The following is a 20,962-nucleotide window of genomic DNA, read 5'->3' as shown; positions in this document are numbered from 1 at the left end:
GTGAGACAGTGCACGACAGCACAGGGTGGTGCTGAGCAACCCGCTCCGACTTGGACGCTAGCCCTGCTCAGAGCTGGGGTCAGGCTATGTTACCTCCAAGGGTCCCTGCGCCCAAAATACGGTGGTGTGACAAATACGGCCCCAGTGTGCGTTCCACAACACTTCTGTGTGAGAGGGGGAGGATTTCTGACCATACCATACTGACCTCTCGGTGGCAGGCTGTACACAGAGTTTGAAGGTTTTCCAGGGAGCACTGTCCTCCTCCACTGTAAACGGGCTTGATATGGTCTACCTGCCAGAACTGGCCTTCTGTTGGGTTTGTTATAATCTCATTCAACTGCAGTAACAAAGGACATGACACTGGAAGTGTTAGATGTTCCTTCTCAACTGCGTGTATATTCTACCATAAGAGCAAGAAAATAATTCAGGGAAGCAGCTATTCATAGTTGTCATCAAGAGAAAGAAAGTAAGACTTAGCATTTTTTTTGTTACTCCCACTGGACAAGCAAACAACTGTAATTTTCAGTAACGTATTTTCACCTCGCCTGCAGCATGCTGAAGCACATGGCAGCGGATCAAGGAGAGACAGAACGAAAGGTTCAGTTTTCCTGATTGGTACAGTAAGTTATCTTCAGTGTCATTTTCTCAACATCAAGTGCTGGTATTAAAACCAAACATACACAAGTAAAAAATGTGCAACAGCTTGAAGAAGTGGACTTATTTAAGTTTTTGCTCGAGACAGTGGGAACTGTAACAATGAGCACTGAGAAACCTGAGGAGATAAAGCCCTGTGTCAGCTTTCAAACAGGTAACTTGGACACCACACAGAGTTCTGTTCACTCAGCAGGCTCTAAGACAACCCCACTCCACAAGACTTCTCAGCCTTTTGGCGTGCACCACCTGATTTTAAAAAGCTGCAAGCAACAAAGCTTATCTCGTGCATACAACCAGTGATGGTAAATGACTTTTTTTTTTTTTCCTCTTTTGTAAGCTTAAATGGGTGCCTGTAGAATTTATTTAAACAATTTAAAACCAGTAACTTCTGAAGCAGAATTTCAGCTTTGCAGCAGAAAATAAAAGAGCATTTTAGTTTCTGAATGAAAATACCACTGCACTTACTTAGGAATATTCTCCCTCCCTGCTCCACTGCCTTCAAGTCAGTGAAGAAGCAATCACAACAGTGGAAGAATGTTGGTAGTTTTAATGCATTTTGAGACGATTCTGAGAGGAGCTGCAACAACTGGCTTTTGTTAAGCTCCTACCAAACATTCTGCAAAGTCAGAATAACCTAGTACTACTAGACTACATCTATTCTTAAATTGTTTCATAACCAGAAAGTTTGTTAATAAAGTGCATTTCAGGTAAATCTGGCTGCAATATTCACATCCCTAAGGAATTTGAATTCTGATGCTTGTGCCTTTCAGCAATGAAAAATGTGTTAGAAGACATTGGTGGTTTTTGTGTTTAAGCTTTTGTTTTTTCTTACTCTGTTGTTGGTGCTAGGTTAACCTTCGATCTTAAACCCGTAAGAAGAACATTTTGGATTTCTCTGAACTACCTGCTGCAGGAGTACACAGATTAGCTGTTAGTGCTTAAACCCCAGCATTATTACCTGCCCAAGTGGAAGGTGAGACATCCAAGAACTCTCCAGAAGTTTCTTACGCTGACTCTTGGGTGCATCTCTGATGCTGAGATAAAGCTCCTGGGCGTTCTGATTACAAAACTGGCAAACACCGTGTTCAATTTCGAACACTTTAGTCCTAAGGTAGCTCTGACTAGAGCGAATCAAGAAGTCCTCCTGGCAGGCGTGAGAGCAGAATCGTGTGTCCCAAGCACGGGCCTGGCAGCCTGGCTCAAGCTGAGCTGTTGGCTGTTGACAGCTGAGACAGAGTGGGTTCCCCTGGCTGTCCAAGGCCTGCAAATAGCCTTTGGATAGGGAGGAGCCTTCAGCTTCAGTCTGCTCTGAATGACGAGCTGACGGGCCTTTTCCATTTTCTGAAAGCAACCTGTTTCAGAGAACAAAGTACAGCTGTTAATAAAGGAGGTATTCAGCAACACAATTCGGTATTTTTATGCACTGTATTAGATATCTTTAGATATTCTTTAGATATCTTTTATGCTCTGAAATACCAATTTTAGTTGAAATATCTTGCTCAGATCGATACCTGCACAGTGCAAATCATCTACTTGGTTAACCTTTCCCTTTAAACAAAATTTGACAATATAACAGACAGATTTTTCTCTTGCACGTCTTACTACGTTTACACATGTACACTGAATTATTAGCTGAAATAATGCTGTATTTATAAAGAAATGGTGGTTTCTGCCAGGCACGTACACATATAAATGTAAAATGTTTCAACTCCCGCTTTAACAGAAGTAAAAAAAGTCGAAGGAAACATCCTGGTTCCTCTACACAACTTTCACAGCTACCTATCAATTTCCTGCTCTAAACAAGGCTTACCTCCAGGCAGGATACACGCTGCTTGTTTAATAAAATTTTTTAAAAGGGCATTTTCTGTCTAGCATTTTCATGTTCTTTTCTCCCTTTTTCTAAATTTTGAGGCAGAATAGAAGAAAAATTTTTGTCCCCAATTTGCTGTTGACCGCACAAGCAGGCCTGAGCTAATGTTCTTTTTTCCTTACCTGAATCGTGTAACTATTTTCTTGTATAGTTTTAATCAGACTCAGTTAATGAGCAGCTCTATCAGCAGACAACAGATGTACTCTAAATTGTTGTAAGAATAAAACATAGCTCATTAGCACTACAGCAAGTTTCTTATCTAAACACACTACTTCAGCAAGGTAAACACTCATAGCCCATAATTTTGCTACCTTAAAACAATCTGGGGAGCAAGAGCTTCATCACCTTATTGCATTAATGAACTTACTTTGTGGAATGACCCCATTGTTCAATAGAAGCATTTTCATTCTTCAGACAAACCCCACTTTCTTTGGAGATGAGGCGCACGCTGCCCCCACTGCTGCTAGCTTTGCTAAGTGAGGCTGCTGCTACATCCTCCTTGGTCACGTACCTAAAATAATTCAAAATTCTTTCAATATATTACAAAGGGAATAATCTCTCTCAAAGAATATTCACTCTTGGCTGCAGCAAGATTGGTACAGCATATTCTCTTAAAACATTCCTCATTTCCCAGATGAGAAGTTTGGGAAAACATACTTCACCATAACACTTCTGTATTACATATGATACCTTTTTCTAAAACCAGATTCAGCTCTAACCAGCGAACAGCTAAGTTCTTTTGTATATAACAATATGAAAATGAAAGCAATTGGATGTTGCCTGACAGTGAAATCTGAAAGCTATTCTGTTTCACTTCGGTGAAGTCTCACTGAGACTCCAGGTAATACAGGAAGCTTTAGAAGCTCTGGAGGACTCCTTGCTCTGTTAGTTATGTTTGAACTCAGTTCTTTACTTCAATGTGAAAACATACGAAACACCGCTGCTCTTAAGTAAAACTCTTAAAATCGTTTCACTCGGATCATTCTTCCGAAAACCACTATTCAGACAACTTCTCATAAGTACACATCTCTCTATGATGTACACGTCGTATGGCAAACCCTGTATACTACCTATACTATTGTAGGTTACAGTAAATTTTCTAACACAGTTCACAGTTAGATCTTTCCTACATTTTATGGAAGGAAACAATCTGCAGCAGGTTAAGAAACACTTCCTACCTGCTGGTTCTCCTCATATTACTGGAATTGCAAACTCTACTTACTCACTTCAATTCTTACCTACAGCCAAACTAGAGTCACTCTGGAGAATTTAACAGTAGGGACTGAGAGGAATAAAAAGGTTTTAGATAGTTCGCAGAGGCACCTTGGTAGAGTTAACCTGTACGCATGAGAAGTTTGGTGGAGAGCAATGACAACACTGAAGCTGCAAATGTCTGTCAGGGAAGATGGCGTATCAGAAAAAGGAAAGAAAGTGGAAAATAGGTAAATTTAGATTTTAACAAGGATTAAACACTAGCCCTTTTCAGTGACACGCAGCAAGGAAAACAATAGTTTTGAGAAATGTCATCCGCAGAGAACATAATTGCTTAAAGAAAAATAGAGTATCAGGAAGGGTTGGAGTAGGCTGTGAATTATGAATAAAGCAACAAACGCATCACTGATGGCAACTAATGATTTATTCCTGCTTCCATGTGGGGAAAAACAACAAGATTTTCTGACCTTACTTTTCTTTTGAGTCCCTGAGGTCATGATTTTTCCTCAAAAATCTCCGGCAAGTTCCAGATGTTTAAATATGCAGTGCAACAAAGCCAGAACAGCTGCTGAATGTGGCACGGTGCTGGACAGGGAAGCAGACACTTCCATTCCAACAGATTTACTGATGTGCTTTGGTTGCCTACGTTTGTCTCTACATGACAAACAATCATCGACCACAGCCTCAGCATCATTCCACTGAAAGTTACATTCAATGCATCAAACTTCCTGCAGCCATTAGTAAGATGAAGAAAAATTAAAAACACATACCTTTTCGTGCTGCTGACCACTGACTGCTTTTTAGACAACTCCTCTGCAGCATGAATAGGACTGCAAAATATCTGACCACTTTTTCTGACAATCTTCTGTTTCATTGCTGTTAGATGACTCCATTCTTTCACAAACCTCAGTATCTGGTAGGGAATGCTATTGTCAGCAGCATGACAGGCATTACACAGAACTATTTAATTACAGTGAAAAAGTGCTATGAACTAATACATTCAAAACTCGATGAAAACAGCCAGTATTATCAGAAACAGTCCCTCCAAGTCATGTTTCATACAAGCTGCAACCCCCCACCCTCACCTGCTGAAGAACTCTGACAGCTTTGGCATTGTCTAAAATAACAGTTTTGCTACGATAGGTGTGCTGATCCAGAAGGTAGAAAATAAGGCCAGAAACGGCCTTTACTAATCTAAGGTGTAGCAATAGGAGAAAGGTTTCTTGATAAAGCCTCAGGTAAACGTTTCTTCTGTAAGCAAGACTTTGCCGATGGGAAAAACAGACATGCAAAAGAGTTTTCTTCTTACAGCGGCCTGCTGCAGCAGGCCTCTCAGAAAAGGAAAGTTTCCTCCCGTTACTTGAACGCATTTATAATTGGGTTTACAGACAACGTTTCTTCTTTCCTCTAACCTTCTGATACATGCTTAACACTGGATTAACAATCCGTAGCGAACAGCCCCTAATGTCAGCGTGGAAGGCTTAGCTACCGGTAAACTGGAAGAGCTGTTCAGTTCAACTAGATATTAGTCCATTCCTCACAAAAGTTTTCCAACTTGTAAAATTTTAACAGAATCACTGACATACTTGATTTGAGGTTATTATATTCCTTTACAATAAGACAGTGTCAGAAAAACATATGTAATAAAATTCATTATAACAAATTAGCAGCTAATGACATGAGAAATCAGATTACCAAATTATCTTAATTACGCATCTGTTTTTATGGCAATACTGCCATCCTCTTTTCTGTGGCATTTCAGTGCAGCACACAAAGATCTGACTAGCAGGTAGAGACATGCTTTACCATAAAAATATTCAAAGGGCAACAGTTTTGAGCAGTTTAACCTACAATTCATGATCTTTCACAGTAATCTCAAATTGACACAACCCCAGGATCCTGAGGAAAAACTGATGAACTGTTTAACAAAGTACTCCAGAAAGGAAATTGAGAACAGAGCATAATATTTATCACCTTTCCTTATTTTGCATTCAGAATTTGAAAGTATAATAAAATAAAGAGGCTAAGAAGAACTTAATTTCTGGTACTGAATCTAGTATTTTTTTTACAGGCTGAGGAAGCCACAAAACCTGTCCCCAAAACTCTGATGCTGTAAACTGACAGGACCGGTACGATTAGTTGATTTCCTTAATAACTATAAGCACAGGACAGTGACAAAGTGAAGGAAAAACTGTTCCTATGTAGGAATTTAGAATTTATAACATTGCTGCTTGCTTTAGGATGTGTGTAGGGGAAAAATTATTTAATCCTACCCTCATCTCTACGACAGAAAATAAACGGGAGTAACAATATGACAACTGAACAAGTGGCTTGGGTTGTGGGGTTTTTTCCCACTCCTTTTTTCCACTCTTTTCCTCACTGACTTGCAACTACCTATAGCAGTGAGTATCACGCTGTTTCTGAACATAGACTATGGGAAGAATAAATACATTGTGCAGTAGGAACTTAATTGTGACTTCAGCTTTATCCAGGAACAAACTTTCAGACTTCAAGATTACAACATAGCAATGAGTTTCTTTTTCTCCTTGGAGTATTTTTACATGGCAAATGTAAGAGAGTCTCACTTCCTCAGAGTCGGAGCAGCAAGACAGAAGTCCACGAAATGGCAGGATATAATGGAAACAGAAAAAAGAAGGTATTTCCTTGATTCTTTTTGGGAGCATTTACCAATATGGATCTTCTAATCTAGAGGAGAAAGCTGAGGGACAGGAAGTTCCATAAGGCAGTGCCACCCCCTGCCCACAAACATGGGATTCTTAACTTGTCTTTTCAGTCTAGCAAATAGCTTTGAAATCCTTTGGCAACATTTATGTTACCCACTCATTAGCTGCTTCACAAAACTGTTCGCTGAATCAGTCAGGTATCTATCTAAAGAATTTAAGTTCCAGCCTTGCTGGAGAATGTACCAAAAAGAATCCGTTTTGGTCCTACACAATAGAATCTGATTTTCCAAATTATATTTCTCTTTAAATTGAGAAAACAGTTAAGAAAACTGTGTTAAGCAGACAATATGGCACATCCAATTTAAATTCTGTATTTCCTTACTTGAGTACTTGGGTTTACAGTGTTACTGTTCTCCTCAAACGCTATTATGAATGTGATCTTTATTACTGAATTAACTGAAGCTACATGTCTCAGTGGAGCTGTGCCCTACACCGCTTTGAACATTGTTAGAAGACCAAAGGAAGAAGCAAGAGTGGAGGCATGCTCAGAACCGCAGCTCTGATACAATCTAGCACATTCTTATTCATAATGTGCCCCATTTAATTAATAACCTTTAAAATGCTATTTTGTTGACTTATGAATGTTAGTTACTAATCCTGTAAATGAGAAATTAAATAATGCCTGGTTGATTCCATCTACCGAAATGTTAACAGGAGGCATGATAATTTGCCAAACTAACAGACTGCATAATTAATATTCACATCAACATTTGTAAGATCTGCTTGCATTGATGAAACTGTGCCTAGATCCCAAGGCCTGGAAGTGTTCTGCACTTATTTAAAAAAATTAAGTCAAAGCACTCCATTTTAAATATTATATTACTGTGCCAGTAGAATTTGTTCTTACCAATGAACGATTTCGTTTATGCTGGAAAGTTTCTGGTAAATCCTCCCAATTATCTAGCTGTATGTCCAGTGGAATGAAATTATGATTCAGTGGTTCACCATCCTAGACAAGCAAACAGTTTTGTTTACAGATGCAATGTAGCACAGTCTAGAAAAAAAAACCTGTTTCAAGAGAATTATCTTCCCTTCCTACTAAATTTAGTCCCTCAAAGTAAGATTTTTCCAGGAAAAAAAAAAGCCACAGATGTACAATTATACCACAGATGCAAGAAACAAGGATTCACATTAATATATCTAAAAGTAAACAGGGTGAAAATTTTAACTTTGAAAATATTTGAAAATGTCTGAATTTTTTTCTTTGCAAATAGTTCAGACACACAAACTGCCTTAAATTAATAAACTGAAATTATAATTCTCTTGACTGAATTTCCAAGGGAAACGAATGATTGTGGACTGGAGAATGTCACTTCATCACAATTTAAAATCAGAATCTTAGAGCATTGTTTATTATACTTAACCTTTTTTTTTTTTAAATGTCTGAACAAGTTCTACTCCACTTAATTTTTAAGGAGCAAGTTGTCCCAGTTGGTACATATGACCCAGGAACTTATTGATGATTCACAAACATTTGAGAGAAGGAATCAAAGCAGAATTCCCCAGTGTCTCATGGTTCAGCAGAAAGATTCTGTGCCATATCTGGCATCATGAGATTCTGATCCAAGCCAAAAAAACCCAGACCAATACACAGTTGCCCAAATACCATCCAAAATGTGTCTTTGTCTTAGAGTAGAATGTGTGAAGCTAGGAAGCAGTGTCCATTTTAAGTATATTAAACAAGTTTTCAGATATAAGAGGACACCCTTTTTGACTTTTTCCCAGCTGTATCAGTTAGCCTAATAAAAATGTATTACCTCAAAGACTTGCCCTCAGTTATTTGTGATGCTTTGCAGTTGCACCTGAATAGACTGACTCATTCAGTAGCTTTGAAAAAAATCTTTTCAGTGAACTTTTCTATCCCTTAAAAGAAGGAATTGGAAAGTCCTGATTCCCCCTTGAAAAATGACCTGGAAAATTACCAACTGCTAATTTCTGTACTCCCATTACGATTGCGGATTAATGATAACGTGCTGTATTCAGGAAGTTAGACTTATACACAGCACCAATATCTAGCTTTCTGAAAACGTGGTGACAATATTTTATTTACTTAGTCTGTTAAGATTCACTGTCATTTTTATTTTAATTTTGAATGTTCTTTTATTAAAAATATTTGGAGATAAGAGACTATAATAAAATAAAGGAATCTTAAACAACTATCACTTGTATTTCTAACAGATGATCTAACCATATATTTAATGTATTAGCCCCATTCTGTAAGCTAAGAGTAGTGTTAGAAGTTATATATCTAGGGAATTATTACTTAATTCCACTGAGAAAAAGAATTAGAATGATAAACTACCTAATTTATATTCATATCAGCTAATTAAAAAATACTGGTCTTTTTATATAAAATATAACAAATGAAAGTATACATACATGTTTCATAGGACAACATCTTACTTTGTAATTTTAAAATGATAATAAACATGTATTTCAGGTTTACCTTTGTATAGAGATGAATTCTATCAGTATTTCTGCTTGCACAAAACATAAGCCCATCATATATTGGAAGCATGTCTGATTTATCTACATCTTCTATAAAGAAAAACAACATTGACATTAGAATGACATTCTTCATTCATTTCATTCAGTATACTCAGACATTAAAAATAATATTGTACATGTTTTTAAGAAGTTATTTCTGAAATTCCCCAATTTGGTGTACATGCAAACATATTTTTGTATTAACATTGTAAATATTTCCTTTTTTTTTTTTTCCCTTCAAGTGTTCAGTAATCATGGAACAAAACCTAGGAGAATATATACCACATGAGGATCCTGTATCTAATTCCAGAACAACGTAATAAGATACATAACTCAAACAGCAAGCTGTTAAGTTATTTCTGTATTTTATTTTTCTGTTTCTCCTGAATTACCTATCATCTGTTTTGCCTGTGGCTGTCCTGAAGACAAGTACATGTCATCATAAGTTTTATTGAAACTACACAGGTTCACAATTGCTAGGTTTGATATAGTTCTTATGTCAGCCAAAAACTCTGTATTGCTTCAGGAGTTGTATGGAAAGGCTTGGCTTATCCATCATCAAAATTCAATAAACATTCCAGGCTAAAATGAGAAAGTCATGTGCTAGGGTATGTACTTCTGCCTACCTTCCAAATGTGTAGGTTTTTATTTAAAAGTTATCTTTCATGCCAGAGGCATTTAATACAGTTTTGCAACGGGATATAGTCTTTCTTTCATAGGACTCCCACTTTACCTTCTCCACACTTTTTTTCACTTTCTTCATTTTCAATTTCAACAGTTTCCTGTTTGCTGATTTCAACAAATTGCTGGGTCACCATTTCTCCAAAATCTTCTCTTCTATCTTCAGCATTGCACACTGCGCTCTCTTCATTTCTACTGGAGTCCTTTGACACATCTTCCTCAGTCTGGCTAGTGGGAGCTTCACAATTTCCCTCAACTATAGATGAAGAAACAAGAAAAGCAATTATTTATGCTACCTGTACAAACAGGAACATAATCAGTACACATATGGAGACAGGACTATAACTGAAATACAAAAAAATTGCATTTTATTATCTAATGTTGCAACCACTTAGAAAACTCAGGCTACCTTTAATATTAGGAGAATAAAAACATAGAACAAAATTTTCCATTTATGCAATTTCACGCACCCAGCTTAATGTCAAAATATAGGCAATAAATATTGCAGTTCGCAATTCAATATTATATACAGTTATTGTATACTATAAACACACGAAGTAGTTTTCCAGGCATTGATCTATACCTGTGAAATTCAGAAGTCGTCCTTACTTGAACAAGCACAGAGACATAAATAAAATTAAAAAAAAAAAAAAAAGAAAAAAACCCTTATTCCTTCCTTTACAATTGAAATGGCAAATATGGGGATAGATTTATAAAAATGTTTTAAGTTTCCAGATAGATTAAATACATTTAATAGAAGACATCTACTCTGACCTGTTAGAGCAAGGAATTCCATATTTTCCAGGTAATGTGTCTCTCAACAAATATACAATACCCAAGTTAACAAAACATCTATACCACATCACTTAGTTTTGACAGGTAGAGAAAAAGTTTGCCATTTAATTGGATTCAGAATAACCATAAACCTCAAGGAAAAGGAAAGCTACATTTGCTGCAAAGAAAACCAAGCATATATTCTTCCTTGCTGAATATATAGCCTGTTAACATTTATCTGAATTTTCCATTTGTTTCAAATTAGAATCACATAAAAGATCCTTGGGGAAAGCAAAATTAAGAAGGATCGCTTAACGGGTATCTCTTCACATAAAGACCCCATTCTTCATATTTTGCCTGGATTTGTGTATATTCGTATAATCAAAAATACTGTATTTTCTGAAACTAATCACAACTGAAACAAAAAAATGCATATTTTTCTCTGCAGCACAGGTCACTTACCATTACTGCTTTGAGGGCAATTGCACATTTCACAGTAAGGGAGCAATGCATTATTACTGTAAGTGCAAACACTACAGTGCCAAACTTTATTTAAAGCCGTACTTTTGCTTGAAATATTTAAGCCACAAGGAAAGACTTCATTGTTTTTTTCTGAAAACAAAGGGGGCTTTTTTCCAGTCAAAGATTTTTTCTTTTTCTTACTGGAGTTGACTGGACTAGATCCACTTATGCTTCTTGCTCTTTTAGCTTCACGTTCACAGATACTTTCATGACAAATTGTATCCACATCACTTATTCTTGTGGAATCCAGGTTTTCATTGCTCTTCTCTGCATCCTCTTCTTTTGTGACTTCAGAAGATTCTGAATCATTATGTAATGATTCATTAACAGAAAATATTTTGCGTTTCTTCTCAGTGGAGGATTTTGGGGAAAAGAAAGAACGTATGTCATGCTGTCTTTCCTTTTCAAACTAGGAAAGAGGAATGAAATATGTAAACCCCACTTATAATTACTGCATCAGAAGCTGTTAAAATTATGATTTTTCTCCATTAACATTACTTTCTGAGACAATAAACTATTTTTAGTTTGGAGATGGAAACAAAAGGTACCTTCCTTTAAGAACAAACAGCTAGCAGAAAGAGCAATTCAGCATTCCTCTTCTGTTTTGTAAGAAGTATTTTCAATATTCTCATGAAAATTCTGAAATAGCACTATCAGAAAACAAATACACAGAACTGGTATGCTATGTGCCTTTTTTTATGATGCCTATTACAAGGAAATGCATTTAAACATTGTTTTTAAAATAGCAGCCAACTAAATTCAGGACAGCTAATAAAGCTATAATTTAAACAGAAATTACTTAGTCTTATCTGACTCTGAGGGTAGGTCAGTCCCCTAAACATAACATAAGGAACCATCAGAAGCCTGTAGATGACATTTAGACCCAGCAGAGAACTTTCCCCAACTTCACCTAATTTTTAAAATGGAATTTACATTACTTTTTTCCCCACTTATTTAGTATTTCTTCATTAGTAAAGTCTGCAGTGCACAGAAAGCTTAAGTGAAAAATGGTTATAATTTTTTTAAATGAAAGAAAACAGAAAAACATAAGTTTTGAGTCTTACATGTGTAAATAAAAGTTCATTTTTGGTATCTTCTAGACTTTCATTTGGGGTCCAGGTCTCAGCAAAACTCAAAAAATCCCATTTCTCCTTATCACCTTCTTCAGCCTGCATTTTCTCTTTCTTGCCATTCAACGTGCTGCCTGTAACTTTGGCCTGCAGAAAGAAGACTTGCATAAAGTTTTCAAGGAATTCACATGTTGGAACAAATTTATTTACCTATATTCACTCAATTTGCTTCCCTTGCAAACTTAATTCAGCATTTGCCAAGTAAGAAACGCCACAGTAATTCAAAATAATTTAAGTGATTAAAACTATTCCTCTTCCAGCAGGCATTTCTGCGAGAATAACAGTAAGTAGCATATTTAACACACTACAACTTGTGAAAAGGTATATACAAAATATCAGTATTTATTAAAAGTTAAAAGAGAATATGTACGTTGTGTACATCTCTTACAGACTTTATATGTTTTGCTTGGCATGTGGAGACAAACAAAGGCAGAATTAATTGAAAGAAGCAGTTTAGTGACAGAAGTCTTGTACAGTAAATTGTTGGTGAATTACTGAGACCCATCTGTGCCATGTTTAAGGAGACTCTTAAAGTACTGGACTGAGATTTTTTTCAGAGGTACCTACAGGAATTAGAATACAGAGTTTCATTCCCCAACTGAATGTCACATACAGTTTGCAGTACCTACTACTTTTCAGCAGGAGAGGAATATACTGGCAAAAAAAATGGTTATCAGTTTCTCTACTAACTGTATGGACACAAACAATTGCACCATTACAACACCGGGGTAGCCAAATGCAGAAACAACAGCCATAAGTCAGTATTTGCATCAGAAGAAACCCTGTGTAACCACAATCTCAAACAATTCTGACAACTAGAGTTTAAAAAGGCAGTTCTTTCTACGTTGACACTTCTGGAAATGTCAGAAAACAAGAGCTGACAGAATACAAATACACCTCTGTTACCAAAACAAGACACTAATGAATGGTATCAAAGGCTACAAAAAGGTCACAAAAGCAAAACAGCCAAATTATTTTTCTTAGTCCTGTGAACTCTCGAAGATCTTCCAAGTAAGGAAAGAAAGCAGGACGGAATTACTCGTCCTAACGAGGACTGGGTAATACTTGAGGAAAATGGCAACAGAAGATAAGATTAGTGTAATCTTGGGTCTGATGAAGAAGAATTATTTGAGAATGCTTCTGCCTTTCAGAAATGAAGTTTAGTAAGGCACGACATTCATCCAATTAAAACAAACAAACAAAACCTCAAAACAAAGCCAACAAACTCTAGCTGTTATTATTTGGCAAAAAACCCTTAAAATTGTAAACTGAACAACCAGAGCAATAAAAAGCTAGAAGGAAGATAAAGCAACGATCTCCTGTAGACATGAACTATCCCATTCACCTCAGCAAAGAGTTACCCTATTTATCTTTGGATCTTAAACGGAGAGCAAAAAGCTAGAAAAGATTAATTTGGAACAGACATGGACATTTTAATGATTAGCAGTTCTAGGTGTAGCAATTTGTCTTGTAGTAGAAGACTGATCCAGATAAGCAAGAATGGTATTTGGCACATGCACTAAGTGCTATCTTAACCATAGCGAGTTCTTGATTACTTGGTTCCATTCCACACATACCTTGCGATTCAGCATTGCCCACATAAGAGTATCCATTGTTCCTTTTGCAATAAGGAAGTGAATATTCACAGAACTGCACTGCCCAATTCGGTGTGCTCTGTCTTCTGCTTGCTTAATATGGCCTGGATCCCAATATAATTCAGCAAACACAACATGAGTAGCAGCAGTGAAAGTTAAACCCTAAACAAAATAAGTAAATGCATTTTAGAAAAAAAGATTCCACACACAAACAACTGAATATCTGAAGTAAAACAAAGCTAAATGTTGTACAGAATATTTTAATATGGAAATAAGAGGGATCACCTGGTGTCCTGGTTTCGGCTGGGACAGAGTTAATTTTCCTCCTAATAGCTGGTATAGTGCTGTGTTTTGGATTTAGTATAAGAATAATGTGATAACACACTGATGTTTTAATTGTTGCTAAGCAGTGCTTATACTAAGTCAAGGACTTTTCAGCTTCCCATACTCTGCCAGCGAGGAAGTGCACAAGAAGCTGGGAGGGGGCACAGCCAGGACAGCTGACCCAAACTGGCCAAAGGGCTATTCCATACCATGTGGCATCATGCTCAGTATAGAAACTGGGGGGAGTTGGCCAGGGCCAGCAATCGTTGCTTGGGGACTGGCTGGGCGTCAGTCAGTGGGTGGTAAGCAGTTGCATCACTTGTTTTTCCTGGGTTTTGTTTCTCTCTCTCTTTTTGTGTTTTCCTTTTCATTACATTTTTTATTATTATTTTATTTCAATCATTAAACTGTTCTTATCTCAACCCACAAGTTTTCTCACTTTTACCCTTCTGAGCAAGCGGCTGTGTGGTGCTTGGTTGCTGACTGGGGTTAAACCATGACACCTGAACAGCAGATGGGCCGATCACACTATTTCTTCCTTGGGCCTCAGATAGATATTAATAAGGTTCAGAAAATACTTCAATATTGTGCAAAGACTGCATAGTGATTTTCATTATGGAAGTAACATTTATTTCTTATTAATCTGGTACTTTTAGAGAAATTGAGTTTTTACTAATTATTCCAGAATGAGATGCTGCTGCTTATCTTGATTTTACTCAAGTAATTTCAACAGAGGCTTAAAACAGTTAACATGATTAGTGCAAAAAATGAATACCTGAGTCTACAAAAGACATATTGCATGAACTGCCTTCTGTAAATCACTGCAGTCACCAGTGACTTAAGAAACTTGAAGAATATAGATACTAATTTCACATATTTTCTTTTTTGTCCTACCTGACCAGCTGCCTGAATACTCAAAATAGCAACGCGGGTATCAGGATCCTTCTGAAACTGATTAACAAGATGTATTCTTTCTGCAGAAGGAACACTTCCATCTATTCGTATGTAGCGAACCTATAACATATCATAATAGAGACAAAAATGAAATTATCCGTGTCCATTTTTTGACCCAATCAACCTCTGTCCCCCAATAAAAAAATATGAAAACATCTCTTCTATTCCTGTCATAGGGATAGTGATACAACAGTACTCTTTGGCCTTTGATTTACAATTATGCCTCTTTATCCAGAGAAGTGCAGACTTAGTATTCCCTGTTTACAAAAGGAGAAGACAGAACAACATGGGATCTTTACATGGAATACTCCATAGAAGAATCTGTAATTTCCTCGACATGATTTACTAAAATTCCAAGCATTTGCAAAATAATAACAATATTAAATAGCAAAATTAGACACCATTCCCTAGCAATGCTTGACAGTCCATGATCAAAATAATATGAAAGTTGTTTGCAAATATTTTTTAGTGTTTTGAATTAAATGTTCAGGTGAGATGATAGCATTCTGTAAAAAACAGAAAGGAGACAGAAGCACATCGGTGGAAAAACTTGGGAAACAACTGCCTACAACATTGATTCAATAATAATGTATCATACTACATATGAGTGTTTACATTATCTTCGAATACAAAACATTTCTTCAAAACCACACAATCCCTTTAATCCAGTGGCACTGATCTGTATATACTTAAAATCCATAAATTCCTGTACACACAGGTAGTTCTACTGAATTCAAACACAGCTCATACATATTTGTAAAGTCTGAAGTTAAATTTGTGTGCACATTTGTTAAATCATTACCTTATTTTCTATAACTGCCTCTGTGCAGGCTTGAAGCATGCTTAAGTGGTGAGCAAAAACTAGAAACTTCAGTTTGTCATTTTCAAGCATCATTTTGATATAGTCCTTTACTGCTCCTGCCTGGAATAAGAGAGTGCATTTTCATTAATTAGACATATGAAATGTTCAAAAAGACAGTTTTTATTTTCATGTCTTTCAATTTCTTGTAATATGAGAAGATAAATGACCATACTTTTTGTTATCCATTTAAGACTTTATCAAACTTTTTAAAGTATAAAATTATTCAAATGAGTTTTGTTTAAAAAAATACCACAACTTTATGTCTTTGTGAAACCTATCTCATTCCTTCAGAGAAAAAAAAACAAACCAACTAACTTTATCCTCAAAAGATCACATAATTACATAGTACTTCTTCCAGATTAAGATGTAGGTAAAAACCCATTTTAGTTACAACATTATTATTTGATGTTTTAAGCCATATTTAAAAAAAACCCCAAAACTGATTTCTGCCCAAGCATATTTCAAACGGACAAGGTATTGTGTAATCAGAACTTCTGTATCTGCACCCAGAAAGCCATATATCAAAACTGAAAGAATAATTTTGATACTTTCATGATACCATAACCATAAAAGATTGTTCTATTTAAACATTCATCGAATTCTTTTGTGTCAAATATAATTTTCAATATCTTTTACAAAAACTATGAAAGTAATGATGACAGTTAATAATAAAATTTATCAGTGATCGATGGTTAATGCAATACCCACTGCATTATCCTCAGATTCCTTTCTCTCTTTTTTGTCTTTTGTTTTTTGTCTCTAATCCTGAAAATGGATTAACAGAGGGTAGGGGAGAGACTAGAAAAGCAGGGAAGAAATAGCAACAGATCCACAGTGATATTTTTAAGATAAGGAGAGAAAAATTTGAAGGAGTTGGTCAGATTCTCAACTCCTACTGCTCCAGCAACCTACAGAACCTTCCCCCCCCACATCCTTTTCTAAAAATAGGTTAGCATAATGAAACCTGGTAACAGGGTAAAAAGTAGGTGTGTAAAGAATTTTGGTTATTAACTTGTTTTTCCTCACATCTTAAGCTACAGTACTATAGCAAGAAAATACAGAACAGGTGGTCCCATTTGATAAAATAGAAAGATATCAGCTAGAGGGGATTGTTCTTCCACATTTATCCATGGGGAGAAGCAGTACTGACAGAACTCTGTCTGCGTAAGGGCTGCATCAGCACTGTCCTGGGTCAGCTGCAGCAGCTGCCGACATGCAGCTATGTCCCTGAAGTATCCACCTTCAGTACATCCCTAAGTCACTAAGACAAATTTAGTGCTGTTGGGAGACTATGTCTGGACAGTCTCAGCCAGCTTGGTGGATATCTAATCAGTAACAGCTTTAACACGTAGCTCAGGTAATTATAATAGGGTTCAGCCTATTCCATAAACATACAGGGGAAAAAGGGTGTTTTTCCACATCACGATTATAAAACAAACCAAACAGCCTCATCTAGTATTCAGGTCAATACTACTAATTTAATTAAGTTAAAAGCACACTGGCTACTTTAAATACATTAAGAAAAGACTTCCATGCTTACCTTGGCAATGGCTGTTTCTTTATACATGCGTGTGATTAGATTCATGACTTGGGAAAAGTGGCTTTCAGTGGCATCTGAATTCAGATTTCTCATTAATTTCTCCCACTCTGCAAAAGTGGTATTCAAATTCTAATTGGCAGAAGAGATCAGTGGTTAGATATATAGTACAAAGCATGTTCTACCTCAATATGTAGATTTCAAGCGTGAAACATTTAGGAACTGAGTATTTGTGAGAAGGCTAACAAATTTGTCTAAAAGTAACTGTAGGATTCAAAATCTAAAGGAAAGGAAGACAGAAAGGAAGAAGATCGTACTAGAATTAGAGCAAATTTTATCATTATCTGATGCCAAAAATTTGCCATATTCGTGTTCTTCATGTTATATTTTAAAAATAACAACAGAGATGCTATGCTATATATTCATACATTCTTCGGAACTACATAAGATACACATGCATACATATAAATACATATGAATACACAGATATTTCTATTTGCTAACAAATGTGTTTTTAGCAAAAGTGGAAAATTTACCTTAGCTGCAGCTTGTGGGAGGTCAAATGGAATACGTTGCCTAACTTTGGGAGGCAACTGAGTTAGAACATCATTCTTCAGTCTTCTGATCATTATTTCACTTAAAAGTTGATGTAGTTCTTCTAAATTTGAAGCTCCTCTACAGTCCCATTGAGTTCTTTTACCAAAAAACCTGAAATGGGGGGGAAAAAAAAATCAACACCTGAGGATGAAAACTAGCTCTTTCATATTCACTAGAAGCTTTAAGTACATAATTAATTTTAAAACACTTTTAAATATGAAGGTGTGCTGGATAGCAACACCTGTTCCTGTTTATGCCAGAGAGATGATTGCTTTCTGTCTGATTCCTTCCAACACTAAAGTCAGAGCTGTTAACTTCCCAGCAGATACCGCTGCCCGCAAGCATTACTACCCGTCAGATAGATACAGTCCTCTATCTCATCCCAGCTACACTTCCCTTTCTACAGGAATTATCATTCAGGTATCATTTTATAACTCTTGTTTCAATGGACTAATGAGAAGACTATACCACCATGAGAATGCTCTTTATTATATTATAGATGGGAACCACTGATAAGGAAACTATCATGAAAGCTGCAAATATCACCATTAATATTCCTTTGTTTCCCCTCCCTGAGAATTCCCTCTTAGTTACAGTCAGAGACAGGATTTAAAGCTAAAGGTACCAGCTTTAAATGTAGTACTATTTAATGACAAGGTTAAATAGAGGAAGTAGGTTTAAGGTTAAAAAGGTAAAGGTTGAAAAGAGAAAGAATTTATTAACTTAGCCTTCCTTTTTCTTTCTTTACTTTGTTGTTTTTAAGGAAGTGTTGCAGCAGGAACAGCAGCTTTTCTCTTGTCAACATTGCCAAGAGATAACAAAATAATGAGCATAACAGATTTTGCTGCCTTTGGAGAAAAGCCCAGGTAGCATTTTCCAAGGCCAGGAGAGTATGTTGCAAGCATGTAATTTTACAGGTAAATTTTTTTTAAGTATCATTTAGAAAATTTTAAGTCTTACTGAGCTTATCAACAGTGCTCTAGTTGGCTGCCTATAATAATTCGGGAAAGGGGATGAGGGACTCACTTCTACTTCTACACTGGACTCACTTCTACACTACATTGGCATAACACACTCGGAATGCTATGTAGATGGAAGACAGCAACATCTTTTGCCCATATCCCTTCTTTGGTCTATTTATATGGCTGTCCTTAGAAAGGTTTCCTCCCTTCAGCTTGAGCGTTGGGGATATCAAAGAAATGGTAGGCAAAACCTCACAGAAATACTGTGGACCTCATCTTTAGAAACAGGTGTCTATGAACAGCTAAGTAAAAAAACCCACAACATTTCCACAGAAAGTACTGCATAAAATAATCCCATCAAGTTTATTACCACAGGATGTTTTGTTTCAGCCAAGTCATGAAGACAAAGTTATTTACTGAAAGCTTGCCAAACCCTGAACTTGATTTTTATTACATTTATGGTATTCCAAAAATAAGATAATCATCTATGATTGAGTAGCTAACCATGCTGTACCCACGCACACTTGTGGTGTGAAAATTACAGATGCATTCAGTCAAAACACCGTGGAAAAAATAGAATTTCTCTGTCTGAAAATTAAACATCACTCTTCCATGTTATTTGAAGTTAAATGCTGATAAAATGCATATGATGGAGAAAAACAAGTTATATGAAAATGAAACCATGTAATTATTACTGTAAAAATTAAATCTAAATGCTAGCCAATTTAGCTGACAAAATCTATTGTTTTGAATATATGCAAAGTTGTAGATAAGAAATTTTTTAAGCTAAGAAATTTTTTAAAGGTTGTTCCCTTCTCATAACTTCTTTCATTCCACATTGTAACATAGATTCAGATGGGTAAAATTAAGCATTTCAAATCAGAGTTTCTTCTATCCTCTCTATTTTAGAGCATAGCTAGAGAAACCAATCATTAAACTAGAGCTGAGGGAAGCAAGTCAGAGCAAAATGAATCCTCCTGAAGTTAATAACTGAAAGCACATGAAACATGAAAATTCATTAAAGATGCAAGGGATAAAAGTGCATTAAAATTCATTAGGCACATGTGTGGAAAAATGTGTAATGAGCAATGTTACCTAGCAAATTGGAGGCAAGGTGGTGGACAAGAACTTGCAATGCCTATATTCGATCCCTCAAACAGAATTACAAACACACGACTGTGTTTTTGGGAGTTTTATACCTTTACTTTTACTCAGTCAATCTCTAAAATACAGAGACAAGTATTGGAATTTTTTGTCCACCCAGGTATGGTGGGATAGCAAAAAGACTGGATCCCATAATAGAGAGAGATGTAAATTATCACATGATATGAGCATAAGGCAGAGACTCCTAAGTTTCAGCTGTAGCTGAAACTCCAGCTCTAAAGGTAAAACCTATACACGTCATACTAACGACAATAAATTTGTAAATCATTTTACTCACCAGAATGCTGGCATTTAGCCTTTATTTCAAACTTTAATTTTTGTCCTCAAATAATGTCTCCTGTCAATTTAATCCTTTTCCCAATCCTCTTTGATGGAGATGGTATCTGACCCTGGTTTTCCAGGCAAGATGGTATGATACAGCTATAGAGGTACTACTTACTGATTCTCTCACTTCACATGACAAGAAAATCAAAGACACTCACAGGAACATAAATGAGTAAATACAGTAATACCTGACACAAGCATTGCAGTATTTTTTGGCATATTCACTCCAAGTTCCAAATCTTCTTGGAAACAGTGCCTCGATCTGCATGAAAAGCTGTATAAAAAAAATAGTGATAGTGAAAAATTGCCTGCAAATGTAAGACTATTCAGAAATAATTATTACATGATTATTGTGTTAAGTTTACATTCAATAGTTGCACAAAAAATACACAGCTTGGCACACATGCAAAAGACATTCCATAGGAGTACGCATGTGTCTTGAGACAGGACAGTTGTGGGAAGCCCTGAAAGAGCAGAGCACCCTGAACACTGTAGCACAGTGCTGACGACTTGGAAAGATTTATACTGAACAAGAAAACACAGATGAGAAGATGTTATTCCTAAAAATA

General features: G+C 36.2%; 1 protein-coding gene across 12 annotated transcripts in view; it reads right to left on the bottom strand.

Annotated features, from left to right (window-relative positions):
• The window catches only part of ZRANB3 (zinc finger RANBP2-type containing 3), a 54,388-nt gene that overhangs the window by 1,344 nt on the left and 32,082 nt on the right, over nt 1-20,962 (bottom strand). For 10 of the 12 annotated variants that reach the window (XM_072875350.1, XM_072875353.1, XM_072875356.1 and 7 more), the window contains 15 exons: nt 20,582-20,667; nt 17,883-18,054; nt 17,350-17,478; nt 15,750-15,869; nt 14,888-15,007; nt 13,652-13,831; nt 12,009-12,161; nt 10,885-11,353; nt 9,701-9,904; nt 8,927-9,018; nt 7,328-7,429; nt 4,507-4,649; nt 2,892-3,035; nt 1,613-2,006; nt 206-337 (listed from right to left, as the gene is read on the bottom strand). In XM_072875350.1, the coding sequence (XP_072731451.1) occupies nt 206-337; nt 1,613-2,006; nt 2,892-3,035; nt 4,507-4,649; nt 7,328-7,429; nt 8,927-9,018; nt 9,701-9,904; nt 10,885-11,353; nt 12,009-12,161; nt 13,652-13,831; nt 14,888-15,007; nt 15,750-15,869; nt 17,350-17,478; nt 17,883-18,054; nt 20,582-20,667 (2,640 nt within the window). The remainder of the gene's footprint in view (nt 1-205; nt 338-1,612; nt 2,007-2,891; nt 3,036-4,506; nt 4,650-7,327; nt 7,430-8,926; nt 9,019-9,700; nt 9,905-10,884; nt 11,354-12,008; nt 12,162-13,651; nt 13,832-14,887; nt 15,008-15,749; nt 15,870-17,349; nt 17,479-17,882; nt 18,055-20,581; nt 20,668-20,962) is intronic. The other 2 variants (XM_072875359.1, XM_072875361.1) reach the window with 2 other exon arrangements.

This window comes from Ciconia boyciana, chromosome 10, assembly GCF_034638445.1.
Source record: "Ciconia boyciana chromosome 10, ASM3463844v1, whole genome shotgun sequence".
Classification (NCBI taxonomy): Eukaryota; Metazoa; Chordata; class Aves; order Ciconiiformes; family Ciconiidae; genus Ciconia; species Ciconia boyciana.
This window is presented reverse-complemented; position numbering and strand designations above follow the sequence as displayed.